Raw genomic sequence first — 14,273 nt, forward strand, 5'->3', positions numbered from 1 at the left:
TCTTAAGCATCTGTTTTGCTTTTTGAACTGATGTCAACTTCCTGATTGGTTTCCAAATGGCTTTGCAGTACTCATTCAACATTTACCGAGCGATTTCAGTTTTCAGTTTGCAGAGAACTGAACTACCCGAGGCTTGTGCTGTGTTTGGACTGGGGATGGGGAGCAGAGAAGGATGTGATCACATTAAAGGTATTTCTCAACTTCCTAGAAAAATGACAAATTGACCATTTCAAGATTTGTGAAACAGGTTAGCCAAAACATTAGCTAACCACAGTTACCATAATTTACTAACCTTTTTGGAGCCCCTGTGTACAAGAGGCACCAAAACTTTCTGGGTGGAAAGGTTGATTCTGTAACCAAACTGCCAGGGTTTAAATCCTACTTTTCTCCATTTATATTATATGACTATAGAAAAGTTAGCACTTTGGGAGGCTAAGGCTGGCAGATCACTTGAGGCCAGGAGTTCCAGACCAGGCTGGCCAACATGGTGAAACTCTGTCTCTACTAAAAATACAAGAAAAAAAAAAAAAGAAAAGTAATTTAACTTTTCTGAGCTCAGTTTCCTCCTCGTCTGTAAAATGAATATGTAACACCTCACTGAGTTGGTACAAAGATTAAATGAAGCACTTAAATACCTAATTGATGCAGATGGCTCCAAGAATTTAACATTTACCAAATATTCACTATATTTTTCAAGAATTTAACATTTACCAAATATTCACTATATTTTTTAGGTTAAGGCTACAAAACCATTGTGAGTACACGAAGGAATATAGAGGCTGATCGAAGTTCTGAAAAAAAAGAGTAAATTTTACGTTTCATTCAAGCAGTTCAGACTCATGATTTTAACTAGAGTGATCTGGGGTTTGTTTGCTTGTTTTTTAAGGTTCCCTAACCCTTGGCTTCTTGGGGAGTTTGATGCCGCACTCAGCCCCAAAGTCCCCCTTAAACTCCCTGGTTTAGCGGGGACAGGGGGGCGCGCGGTTAACAAGGGTAGGCGCCCCGGGGAAGTAGGAGCAGGGGCGCCGGTGAGCCGCAGCCGCAGCCTAGCCCCGAGGGAGGGAGGAGGAGCCGAGGGAGACGCGGGACCCGGAGCCCCGCGGGCCACCTCCCCTGCCGGCCGCGCAGCTGGGAGGATGCGGACGGCAGCGAGAGCGTGCGCGGCCACGTGACGGCAGCTATAAGAGCGCACCGGGCAGACGCTCGGTTCCCCGCGGTGCCTCCTCGCTGGCCGCGCTCCCTTCTGGTGCCGGCTTCTCTGAGCCACCAACCTGCGGCTGCCCCGGCCGCCTGCGCACCCGGCAGCACCATGACAGGTACCGCCGCGCAGCCCGCCGCCGCCAGCCCCGGGACCCCGGCTCCCTGCCTAGCCGCCGCCTCCCTTCTCCTTTTCCGCCCTCAGCCCCGGAGTGTTCCCGGCAGGACGAAACCGCCGCAAAGTTGCTGGCTGGCCGCAGCCGGGCGTGCTTCTGCCTGCGTCAGCGGCCGCCCCGCCGTCCCCCGGAGCGCAGGGATGGGGCAGCCGGGCAGAGCCCGGGCCCTCGGCCGGAGCCCTCGTTCCTGCTTCCGTCTCCTCGCCCTTCCTCTTGCTCTCACGGCGAAGGGCCGGCGGGCGGAGCAGCTGCGGCGGGGCCGTGTGGGGGTGGGGAGCCGGTTCCCCTGGGGGGTCCAGGCGGGAGTCCGGGGCGCAGCGGCATCGTGGGGAGCTGCCCCGGCCTCTGGCGGCCCGGAACCCCAGGAAACGGGGGCCCCGAGGCGGGGATACTGCGGCCTCCGCCCGGCTCCGCCGCCCGCCTTGGCCGCCACGCTGAGCCTATTTTTAGGCCTTTGGGGCTGGGTTGCGGAAAGCCGGGAGTCGGACTAGCGTCCCCGGGCGCGGGCCCCGTCTGGTGGGAGGGCGCCGGCTTTGGCTTCACTTGTTGCGAGGCGTCCGGGCCATTCCACGAGTTAGCCCTAGCACTGGGAAGCTCCGAGTTAGCTGGTCCTTCAGTGTCATTGAGGCTAATAGCCAGGGTTATTACAGCAGTTGAACTGCCACAAAGATTGCAGGTGTAACCCAGAGTTCAGCCGTCTTTAGGAAGATTAAACTCCTACCCAGCTGTCATTGGTCTTTCTTGGTCATTTGTAATGTTGGCTAGTCTGGTGTTCTAACCTGTGTTCTATCCCTTATTTAATCTTGGAAATCATCCATATCCTTGCTTCCAGAAATCCTTGAATCCTGCTCACCTTATTACATTTTTCTCCATGATCGCCTGGAACCTGGACTTCATTTGAGTTAGATGATCATTCATTTTGCCCAGCTTAAGTATTTTTGGTACAGATTGACTGCGATGTTACCCATGTTATAATGACCTGAAGATAATAGAAGCAAGTACAGGCGGATGTTGATGTGCCTGTCAAGGGACAGGTGCTACTTTTCAGAGTTTCCTAGAGTGTGAGTGACTGGGAAGCTGGTGGCCCTTCGGGGGTGGGGAACTGGTCTTCCTACAGCTTAGTAGTTGGCCTGCCGTGGGAGAGGTCCTAATAAAATGTGTGAAGATGGCTCTCCGGTCAGCAGCCGAGTGATGCGCTGGCCCACTAGGCAACCCACAACTTCCTCTCACGTCTCAGTGGAATTTCCACTGCTTCCAGCGTCCACCTTGGAAAACAGGCAAGGGAGAATGAGGGAAACCCATGTCAGAAAGAGAAGGACTTCATGACAAAATGCCCCAACTCGCTGGTTAAGCAACTGACTCCTACCAGAACTGGATCTGAAGTGTCCTATGCATTTGGATGCCCACCAACTTGCTAATGTTTCTTGGAGATGGAACATGGCCCAGAATTGTCCCAGGGAATGACTGGAGAAATCTTGAAGCCTGTGCTAGGGGTCTTGGGAGGGTGGGGACTGTTCAGTAGGCAGAAAAATCCATGTATTTACCTTCTCTTTTGGCAACTAAGTGATTATTGGAGATTGGGGTGCGTGTCTGTTGGTTTGGGCGGGGGGAGGGGCAGGGTGCAGGATGGACCTGCATCATCTTCTCCAAAGAAAAGCAGGCAGGTTGGTTAGGGCTTCTTGGGTGATCTCCAAATCTATTTATCAGTGATTGATCACTATTTAGATAGAAGCATCAAGGAGGGAAGGCCTCTCTGAGGAGCTGATATTTGAGGAGAGACTCAATGTTATTTTTCAGGGATATTGGGGCAGGGGAGCTTTTGCTCCAGGTTGAGGAAACAGTTATGTATAAAATGCCTGGAGTTCGAGGCTGCAGTGAGCTATGATCACACCACTCCACTCCAGCCTGGGTGGCAGAGTGAGACCCTGTCTCAAAAAATACATACACACATACATACATACATACATGCCTAAGGCATGGCATAAACATAAGCACCAGAATGAAGAATATGGACTCTGCTTTCAGACTGTCTGAATTGAGTTTGACGGTTGGTTTTGTGCTTGTCTGAAAACACTGTCTACAGTACCTTGTAGAAGAAACAGAAAATGTGCTGCTTGATCTCTTCATTACCATCTGTTAGTTGCCTGGAGTTCAAACTCTTGGTATTAAGTTATTGTTTTGTCTGAGAATTTAGCGTGTCGGATTTAATTTCTATAGCTTAATCAACCTCTTGAAGGTTGCCATATGTGCCTGCTATGATCTTGAACCATTCTTGAAATGGGTACTTGGGGTTTTCTCCCCAAAGGGGCTACAGCTTGATTCATAGAGAAAGTTGATGTTAGAGGAACTGGTTTTGCTGAATTACTGTTTGAATGGGTTCCTGGGGAAAAGGCTTTCTCCAGATAAGATACTGTAATGAGTGTTTTTTTTTTTTCTTTGTATTAAGATCAGGCCTTTGTGACACTGACCACAAACGATGCCTACGCCAAAGGTGCCCTGGTCCTGGGCTCATCTCTGAAACAGCACAGGACCACCAGGAGGCTGGTCGTGCTCGCCACCCCTCAGGTCTCAGACTCCATGAGGTGAGGACCTTGCTGCCACCCCAGCATCCAAGGGGCTCTGACATCCTTCTCCCTGTTTCTGACATCATTGGACATTGAGGCCATGCTCTGTTCAGGAGTTGAGCACCGGGTAGAGAAAAATGAGAGATGCTGAGTGCAGGATTGCTGGATTTGAAACCTCCTCCTAGCTTTTGGGAGATATTCCAACTCAGTTCTCTTCTGGAAGGTGGTGTGCTGGCCCACACTTTCTGGTTCCAACTAGGAGGGGAAGAAGGAGTCATCTTCCTTCACTCCATCTCCTCTGGGTGATCTGAAGGAGTGTGTCAGGCATTCCCTTCTTACATGCACCTTTACACAGTCACAATTCATGGACATTCCTTTCCCAGGGTGCAGCAGGGGCTACATTGTTTCATGTTGCAAACTAGGGAAACTCTCAGGTGACTTAGAAAAGTAGTTATTTTATCCATTGCCAGTTGACATTTGTAAGCTAAATATCTTTATTTACAATATAATACACTAGAATCTTTACCAAAGGGCTTTCCAAACTAGGTTTTACTAAGGGAAACACACTAAAGGGTATAAACTGCTTTGTGATTGGTTAGTTCACTTTGATCTGATGGAATTAAGTTTTGAAGTATTTGGGCCAGGTGCGATGGCTCATGCCTGTAATCTCAGCACTGTGGGAGGCCAAGGCAGTTGGATCACCCGAGGTCAGGAGTTCCAGACCAGCCTGGCCAACATGGCGAAACCCCGTCTCTACTAAAAATGCAAAACCTCGTCTCTACTAAAAATACAAAAATTAGCTAGGCGTGGTGGCGCGTGCCTGTGATCCCAGCTACTTGGGGTTGGGGGCTGAGGCAGGAGAATCGCTTGAACCCGGGAGGCGGAGGTTGCAGTGAGCCAAGATTGTGCCACTGCACTCCAGCCTGGGCAACAGAGTGAGACTCTGTCTTAATAAACAACAACAACAGAAAATGGAAGTATCTGAATGAGCTACCTAGTCTGTAGTAGTAGCTTAAAAAATATCCGGGCACACTAGTAACTTTGTGATGTGTTTATTTTTCTGGTCTCCTGGCCCTCTAAGAAATTGAAAATGCCCTTTTTGTGACTTTTTATTTTTTTCCCAAAAAGTATAAGCACAGGCCAAGGGTCTCTAAAAAGTAGGCGTTCTGTATACATATGTATATCTTTCACACTAATACCCTTGTTCCTAAATGGTAATTTAGGAAGATGCCAAAAAGGCTGTCTCCTAATGTGTGTTCCCTAATTTGTAGTCTATTAGGATATGTCTAAGAAACCAGATCTAGTCTTGCATTTCCTGTAACCACCATCAGTTTATTTTGGTCAGTGATTTTCCTAACCATTTCTCTTCAAAAACATCAAGTTTACTGTGTGAACTGTAACATATTTTTGTACAGCTTTGGAGACAGAATACAATACCAGTTTTGTTCTGCATCTCTGATGTTGTTGTAAACTTTCAGTATGATACATTTTTACCCGTGCTCAATTTAGTGTCTTACCCAAGTCTACCCTACTGATCCACCATAAAGAGCTTTCTAAAATAAAGCCTTAGTTAATCTGGGGCATAGAGAAGTATTGTACCTCACAAATAAAAGTGAATCTCGTTATACTTAAACAGAGTGCTCAGCATGTAATAAATGATGGTTATATTGGATTCTACAAAATGGCAACCTGATAAATGGAGCCCTTTACACATTTTTGCAAGCTATTTCCACAACCTGCCTGCTATTCAGTGATACAATAAAATACAAAAACCCAGAAAATTTCTTCTATAATAATGTTTTAAGATGAGCATTTCATCCTCACCATAAGCAGTTCTTACTACTTTAGTGAAGTTAACTGGACATGCAAATAAACGCAATTTGTCCTGGAGTAAAATTAGAACAGATTTAAGGGTACATATTCTACCAAAGCAATACATTGTTCTAGTAATTGATGGAGAAGGTAATAAAGCATCAGTCTTACAGTAGACAGGTCACTTATTCTGAAAAGATGCTAAGTGTGGTATTTTGGATTTTATTTTGACAGAAAAGTTTTAGAGACAGTCTTTGATGAAGTCATCATGGTAGATGTCTTGGACAGTGGCGATTCTGCTCATCTAACCTTAATGAAGAGGCCAGAGTTGGGTGTCACGCTGACAAAGCTCCACTGCTGGTCGCTTACACAGTATTCAAAATGTGTATTCATGGATGCAGATACTCTGGTGAGTGTGGCTTTGAGGGTAGAAAAGAAAGATATATATATATATATGTGGTAATGGAGACCCGTTAGGCATTTTAGGAATGCTGTCAAGACTTGACGGTAAAGTTCAGATAGAACCACTGTCATGAAATATGTCAGGGGATGAAGGAGAGGAGGCCCAGGCTGCCTTACAGCTGTCACCATCTTTTGTGTTGGATGACATAGGAAGAACTCAAGAAGGGTATTCTGCAGCAAAAACATTTCTGTAATGCTCTTTCTTCCCTTTGATCAGGTCCTAGCAAATATTGATGATCTTTTTGAGAGAGAAGAATTGTCGGCAGCACCAGACCCAGGGTGGCCTGACTGCTTCAATTCCGGAGTCTTCGTTTATCAGCCTTCAGTTGAAACATATAATCAGCTGTTGCATCTTGCTTCTGAGCAAGGTAGTTTTGATGGTATGTATTTGCTATCTTCATGTCTGATAAGCTGTTAATAATTAGTAATTTCTAGGGGCTGCTCTTCTCAGGAACGTAATTGCTGTGGTTTATTCTGCCTGGAAGATATAAGAGATGGAGCAAGCATTTTAAGTTGTGCTCTTTTGGGAAATATTGTGTGTGTGTGTGTGTGTAAATGCATCTTTTTCTATAGATGCGAAAGATTAACCTAAACTATGATAGGCAATTTTATAGGATTGTCTTTAAGTTGTCTTCCTGTATCTAGAGTATGATAAATGTACGGTGATTATTCAAAAATTTAAAAGACTGAAAAACTTTAACATCTGTCTTTAAACCTAAGTAAATGTAAGCTCAGGAGAGTTTGACAGCCATTCCAGGAGGATCAAGCATTGTCACTATGGAAACTTGAGGAATAAGCCTGATAATTTGGGTCTCATTCTCTCAGGCGGCATAAAAAAGAAGATAGAAAGTCTATGTGAATAATCTTTGCTTCCAAACTCTCATTCTCTATAAGGCTGTGTGTCAGAGTGGTATCTGCGGGCCAAAAAGTAGAACATTGGCAAAGTCAGCATCCATTTTCTATAACATATAAATGTATTTATAGTTATATTTATATAACGGTTCTGTCTGTGATATAGGGCCTCACATCTTTTGGAGAAGTTGATCAAATGAATTTGTGCTTTCGTTTCAGGCCAATTTCTGAAATAACAAGCCATGTTTTTAAAAACAAAAACACACAGGACAAAACCAATAGTTAATATGCAGAAGGAGTTCTTTGAAAAATTATTTTTGATGGTTCTTTTGAATAAAGACCCAGAATAGAGAAGAAGAAGGACATTCTCTTAGAAGCCCTCCCAGCAGTGCCTCACTATCAGATATGTGACATTGTAGCAGGGCACAGTGCTGTGTGCTATTCACATGGGGTTGGGCCAGAGCCCTAAGCTCTGCTGGAGACACAGCGGGGGCTTCTTTCCTCCTCTCCCCTTTCCAAGAGTAGATCTGAGATTTGCAGTAAGTAGATCTTTTAGAAATAGCAGAAACAGCCTTTCTCATTTGACGAAAGATTCAGTCCTGGGTGCAGATATCAGAACTCATTTTCATTAATTAGTTAGAAAATTAAAAATCAAAATATTAAACTTTAAAAATGAAAACATCAGACCTATAAGTTTGTTAGATTGCTGAGGTGAAGATACTGGAAGTTAAAACATTTCAAATTATACATAAAACGGAGATTGGGTTTTCACTGTTGCTATTCACAGAAATTGAATTATTTTTATTATTTGGCTGAGGATTTGGGAATTGTGGCTATATGAAATGTAATTGAAAATAATAGGGAAATTTAAGTCGCAGTTTTATTTCACTATTTAGCTTGTTTATGCTGTAAGCTAATAGTTCTCAAACAAGGCTGATTTTGTCCCCCAAAGGACATTTGGCAATGTCTGGAGACATTTTTGGTTGTTACAACTGAAGGGGGAGGGTGCAAAGGGCATCTGATGAGTGGAGGTCTGGGATGCTAAACATCCTACAATGCACAAGACGATTTCCTCCAACAAAGAATTACCTAGCCCAGCATGTCAGTAGCGCCGAGGCTGCAAAACTCTGCTCTCTACATGCTCTAAAACAGAGCAGGAGTATCTGATAGTGTATGGCAGCATCTAACAAGAAGTGAAGTCTTGTTTTAAGCAACCTTAAAATAAGAAAATAATAATGTGTTAAATGTTCACCGTGGTCAAGGCCGAATGAAACTTCTTCGCTTTACTGACATGTTTTTAGCTCCTGCTATTTTCCTTTCATAGAAGGAATGAAAGCTGTATTAGTCTTTAAGTTCAAAAGATGTATTCCTTATTTCTACTGCTTATACTGAAACAGTTACCTTTGCATAAAAGGAAGAGGAGAGTGTTTTTAGCAGAAGTCCACTGTTTGTCTTAACCTTCCCGTCAGAGTGTAGCTTTCTTCACCTCCTCTCCTAATTTGAAGGAAGTAAGTGTAATCCTGCCAGAAATTCAGTGTAACTCTTTTCAGCTTTAGTTAAGTGAATCACATTCTAAAGTATATCTTGTGGCCTGCCGACTGCCTGAAATCCACATGATTTTAGTCATGTAAAAAGAATCCAATTTCTAACCTAGAAAACTGTCAGATGTTATTGAGAGGTAAGACTGTGGATACCAAACAGTAGTGTGCCGTGGTAAATTATCTAGGTTATAATTTGAGAATATGAAACTAATTAATTAACCTATTCTTTGTTAAGAAGCTTGGATGCGTGCAAAGTGCTCGACTAGGAAGCACTTTCTGCGTTTTCAGCCAGAATCTGAAACCACCGTGAGATTCTGTCTGTGCCTCTAGCACAATTCATTATTCAGCAGCAGGTTTCCAGGTGCTGGCCGTCCTCTGAGGTATTCCATTTACTGGCTCATTGGTGGTGAAGGACTGAATCTTCTCTGTTAATAGAAATTGAAAGAGGTAAAAAGTCATCTATGCAGCTGAGAACTTATAGTTCTCAATATGTTGTTTAAGTTCAGCAGAAGAATAAATTAGCAGTTCTCGAATCAAAGGTTGTGTTCACTTGAAATACGTGTTAAGCTTTACTTAGCAAAGAAAGCTCACTCTGTACCTTGGGAGGCTGCTTCTCTCTGGAGGGGTTTACTATCCACTTGAATCAATGTGTGAACCATGTGACATAAAGATGTGTTGGACTTATGCTTGATAGCAGTAAAATATTTCTTTATGGACAATGACTTTGTCTAATGGCAGTAACCTTTGCCTCTGGTTTTCAAAGTTATTATATAAAAATTATAAATATAGTAAAAGTAAATAGTCTTAAATATAAAAATTAAGAATTATATAAAAATAATTTTGGTTAGGTGTTGTGCTGTAGGCACTGATGAACATTTTCAGGTGTTCCTTTCACAGTTACCCACATCTTCTCACAACCATAGTTTCTCCCTCCACCACCCCCATAGTCAGTTTTAAGTCCCAGAATTTTCAGCTCAGACCAGTTTTACAGATGACTGTATCTCAGTGTGAATATCTCGCAGGTCATGCTTTTAACCTCTTTCCTGTGTTCAGCAGAAACTGGTGGGGCCTGGTGTCCACTGACAAGCCACACAGGCTGTTGATGGCTGAGCATTTGCAGCTGCTTTTGCAACCCTTCTCATGCTAAAGAATGTGGCTGTCATTCTTCTAATCACCAGCCCTCTATTCACAGCCCCTCCACCTCTCTATTCTGTGACTCTGGCCGAGAGAATAATCCTAATATGGCAAACCATACTAGGTACCTGGACTCCTCTTTCTTCCTAAAATTATATACTGTTAGATTTTAGAACTGGTGACTACATAACCTAATTCATGGCTGGTGTCTCATTTTCCATAATGAAGAGTCAAGCTTCTATACTGTTGTATTTTCAAACTGTCTTGGCACTTACTTCATCACTATAATTACATATTTCCCGAAAAGTTGAACAATAGCTGTTGCGAAATAGTGATACACTAGTATTGTATAGGATGTGGCAAGATAAGGTTAACTTCTGGGCATGTTAGCAGTAAGAGGGGAAGAGAGGTCATTATATTGTAGGTTCTAATCAGCAGTTTTGCTTCTGCCACACCGGTGAAATGAGGCTGATGAACTTGACTCTGAAGAAATCAACCTGAATGCAAGTTGAGGTTTATTTTCTTTTCCCCTGTGACTAGTGTGTCTTAAGAATGCTTGTATAGTTGAAGAGTTAAGTGCTTAAAAATTGTTGTCTATTTTGTCTGTATGTGTTAGTTTCAAAAACCTAAGTCAGAGGAATTCGTATTTTGTAATTTGGAATATCCTTAAACAACATCTTATACTCATTTTGATTACTGCAATGTAAATATCCTAAACTTTTGATTGGTGTACTGGAATTTTGGTCTGTAGTTGAATTTCTAGAAAGAAGAAAACATAGGAGAGAATAAATTAGTAGCAGAATATTAGGTATGATTTATTTAAGTAGAGTCCAGGATCCGCTTTGAGGTCATTATATTTGTGTGTTCCAAATTCTAAGTGGTAATTGAGTCCCATAAGCAGAGTACAGTAATATTTTAAAATAATGTTTCACAGAAATGATTTGGTGCTATATTCTATTAAAGTGTAAAATTGACCCCAGAGCTAGGTTTTAAAATCTTTGTAGTTAATTAGGCTTCATGTTGGACCTGCCCAAAAAAAGAATGAAGGACTGAGATATTTCAAGATAGTACTTGTCCAAACCAAATGAGCTCAAAGATTTTGGTGTGCTTCACTTGGTTCCCTGACTTGATAGGTCAGCCCGGACAGTTATCTTCCCATGGTGACTTCCCCTAGCCACCCACGCACTAGGCTGCCTGTTCTAGTATTTATCAGTTGTTTTGGAAATGACTATGTTCTCTTGCATTTATGTCATTTTATTGATAGTTTGGATAATAAGTATCTTGAGGAAAAGCAAAAGCCATATCATGTAATGGCAAAATTAATGAGCACACATAAGTTTTTTTAAGAGCTATTGTTATCTCACTGTACCCGTGAATATACTTTTTTAACTTAGCCACCTGTCTCCAGCTTTGTAACTGTCAGAGATCATGAACCCTGTGAGAAATAGAGGAGGAGGAAGGGACTAACGTGTTATATGTGTGCAGGCTCTTATGCTGGTCATTTTACCTACCTTTTCACTTATTTCTCAACAGTCCTGTGAGGTAGGCATTCATACATCCATTCATATAACAAATATTCATTGAGAGCCTGCTATCCAGCTAGCACCGGGGACCTGCATTGTTACAGTTCAGGGCAGCAGCTTGCCTGGTGTCTCTGAGCTGAGGCAAAGTCAGGTCTGAACCAGGGTCCTTCTCAACTCTGGTTGAGGGGGTGGTGTGGTGTGGGGGTTGGGGGGGGTGGGGGTGGTGGGTGGTTTTTCCATTCCCAATTCTCTCATATGGCAGCATTCTTGAGTATGTATCCTGAGGAATAATACGGGATGGAGGAAGATCCCTATTACCTTGGCTTTATGACAGATTAATTAAGTAATTTCTCTGAGTAGACAGAGCAGCTGGTATATTTCCTCATTTTACAAATGAAGGAATGGAGGCTCAAGTCTTCTATCTCTATTGCTACTATTCCTCCCCTCTGATCCAAAATACCTAAAAATACTTAGTCATTTAAAATCAGCAGCACAGTTCACCGTCTTGCATTGTTTTATGGAGTCTAGATGTATTCTTGGAAGGGTTACTCTCACCTATATTTCTGTAGTAGGTCCATTCATTATTTCAAACATCATTTTAATTTCTAATCTGGGCAAAATCCTAAATTTAAGGGGCAAAAATAGACTGGTAAATAATACAGATTTTATTCCTGCCTCTATAAAGTTTATATTCTGAGACCTTACAGACATTTAGCAACTAATACACAGTTATGTAATCATGATTATAGTAAGTTCAGAGTACTAAGAATCCAGACTAGGAGGACCTGCCTTAGACTGAGAAACTGACATTTAAGCCAAGAATAAATGTTTCCTTGCAAGTGTGTAATAATTAATAGCTTGATACTTAATAATCTTTTAACAAAGTAGTGAAAAACAAAAGCTATAACATGAAGTAGTAAAATAAATCAGTTATTCTTGGCTTAAATGGGTTGAGGCCAGTGAGATGCAGTGATGCTGGGGCCCAAGCTCCAAGTGCCTGGATTTCCATAAGCCACCTCCGGTTAATCTAATGATCCTCAGTAAATCTCATAAAAATATCCCCAAGAGCTGGGCTTTCATAAGCTGTAATTTATTAATCCTTAGCATGCTCACTATAGGCAGTAATGATTATATCTGCCAAGCATTTTGTAGGAAGTTAGTTTTAAAAAGAAGTGTCCAGGCACAGTGGCTCACACCTGTAATCCCAACACTTTAGGAGGCCGAGGCAGGTGGATCACTTGAGGTCAGGAGTTCCAGACCAGCCTGGCCAAAATGGTTAAACCCCCTCTCTACTAAAAATGCAAAAATTAGCCGGGTGTGGTGGCACGTGCCTGTAGTCCCAGTTTCTTGAGAGGCTGAGGTGGGAGAATCACTTGAACCCTGGAAGCAGAGGCAATGAGCTGAGGTCGCGCCACTGCACTCCAGCCTAGGTGACAGAGCGAGACTCTGTCTCCATAAATAAATAATAAATAGATAGATAGAAGTGAGTCACGTGTTCATGTCAGTCCTTGTCTCTAGCTCAATTATAGTATAAAGCATATTTTACTATATTTTATTTTATTTTATTTTTTTGAGATGGGGTTTCACTGTTGTTGCCCAGGCTGGAGTGCAATGGTGCGATCTTGGCTCACTGCAACCTCTGCCTCCTGGGTTCAAGTGATTCTCCTGCCTCAGCCTCCCGAGTAACTGGGATTACAGGTGCCTGCCACCATGCCCAGCTAATTTTTGTGTTTTTAGTAGAAATGGGGTTTCACTATGTTGACCAGGCTGATCTTGAACTCCTGAGCTCAGGTGATTCACCCACCATGGCCTCCCAAAGTGCTGGGATTACAGATGTGAGTCACCATGCCTGGACTTTTACTTTATTTACTTTGCCTATCTGTCCCCTTTTGGATTTTGAAGTATCTGAGAGTTGGAACCTATCTGAATCTTCCTATTATGTGAATACCAAATTTATAAAATGTTAGACATTTTTTATAGAAATGACATTTTTAAGAGTTGTTATTATCCTTTGTTATAATAAAGAAGTCGTTCTTCAAAAGACTCTAGTACTTCTCAAATTTTAATATGCAGACAAATTCCCTAGGGATTAAAATGTGGCTTCTGATTCTGTAGGTCTGGGGTGGGGCTCAACAGTTTGCATTTCTGTCAAGCTCCCAGGTAATGCCCATGCTGCTGGAACCCAGGCCACAGTTTGAGGAGCACTATTATAGGGGGAACATTCCTTTGGCTGAGATGCTGGGGCTCATGTCTAAACCAGAATTAACTCACTGCCCTGTTATCCACAGTAGACAAGCCAGCTGCCAGCAAACTGTGGAAGAGCACGCAGAGTACACAAGCATTGAACAAATGCACAGATTTAAAAAGACACCACTTAACTCTTGTTTCTGTCTTAGGAAACAAATAGGCCCAGTTTCTGATAAATGCGTCCATGGTTACCAGGTATGTGACCCTGCTCAAAAGACCTAGAAAGTACCAAGTCTGTAGTTGCAAGGTGATTACATAGCATTTGGGCAGCCGGGTGGAAGGATGATTCAGAATGAGATACTTGCTTTTGTTCGCAAAACAGATGCGATGTGCCCCTTGTTCCATTTCCTTTCTCCCTGTCTCTCACCTGTGTTACCACGCCCTGGCGTACCGGATCACAGCTGCTAGTGATGCCTGCTAATCATGTTTGCTGGCTCTGAGATGAGTGAGATTAAAATTATCTTAACCTGTCAGATTAGATAAAGCGGCCTCTGGAAGTCTAACTAAAATGTATGGGACAAAAGTTGTAGGGTTTTTGTTATGGAAATTCAGCAGTCTTTAGGGCATCCTTGTATGTTTTCTAATACAGATGTGCCTAGATTTGTATTCTGCTTTGAACTGTCCTGTCATTTAAAGATTTTTCTAAAGAGAGGATATTGGTAACACCATACATAGATTTTTCTGATGACATTAAAACATTTGCCTGACCTTAAAATGTTGAACTGTGCATTTGGGAAAAGGTGGTTAAGATTTCTAGACTGCTGA

General features: G+C 42.7%; 1 protein-coding gene across 1 annotated transcript in view; it reads left to right on the plus strand.

Moving 5' to 3' along the window:
- Positions 1–1,060: 1,060 nt before the first annotated feature.
- GYG1 (glycogenin 1) overlaps positions 1,061–14,273 on the plus strand; it is a 36,532-nt gene continuing 23,319 nt past the window's right edge. Inside the window, exons 1-4 of the mRNA XM_024244546.3 lie at positions 1,061–1,316; positions 3,820–3,955; positions 5,984–6,158; positions 6,429–6,591. Coding sequence (XP_024100314.1) covers positions 1,310–1,316; positions 3,820–3,955; positions 5,984–6,158; positions 6,429–6,591 — 481 coding nt within the window. The 5' untranslated portion in view covers positions 1,061–1,309. The remainder of the gene's footprint in view (positions 1,317–3,819; positions 3,956–5,983; positions 6,159–6,428; positions 6,592–14,273) is intronic.

Source organism: Pongo abelii, chromosome 2 (assembly GCF_028885655.2).
Source record: "Pongo abelii isolate AG06213 chromosome 2, NHGRI_mPonAbe1-v2.0_pri, whole genome shotgun sequence".
NCBI classification, from domain to species: domain Eukaryota; kingdom Metazoa; phylum Chordata; class Mammalia; order Primates; family Hominidae; genus Pongo; species Pongo abelii.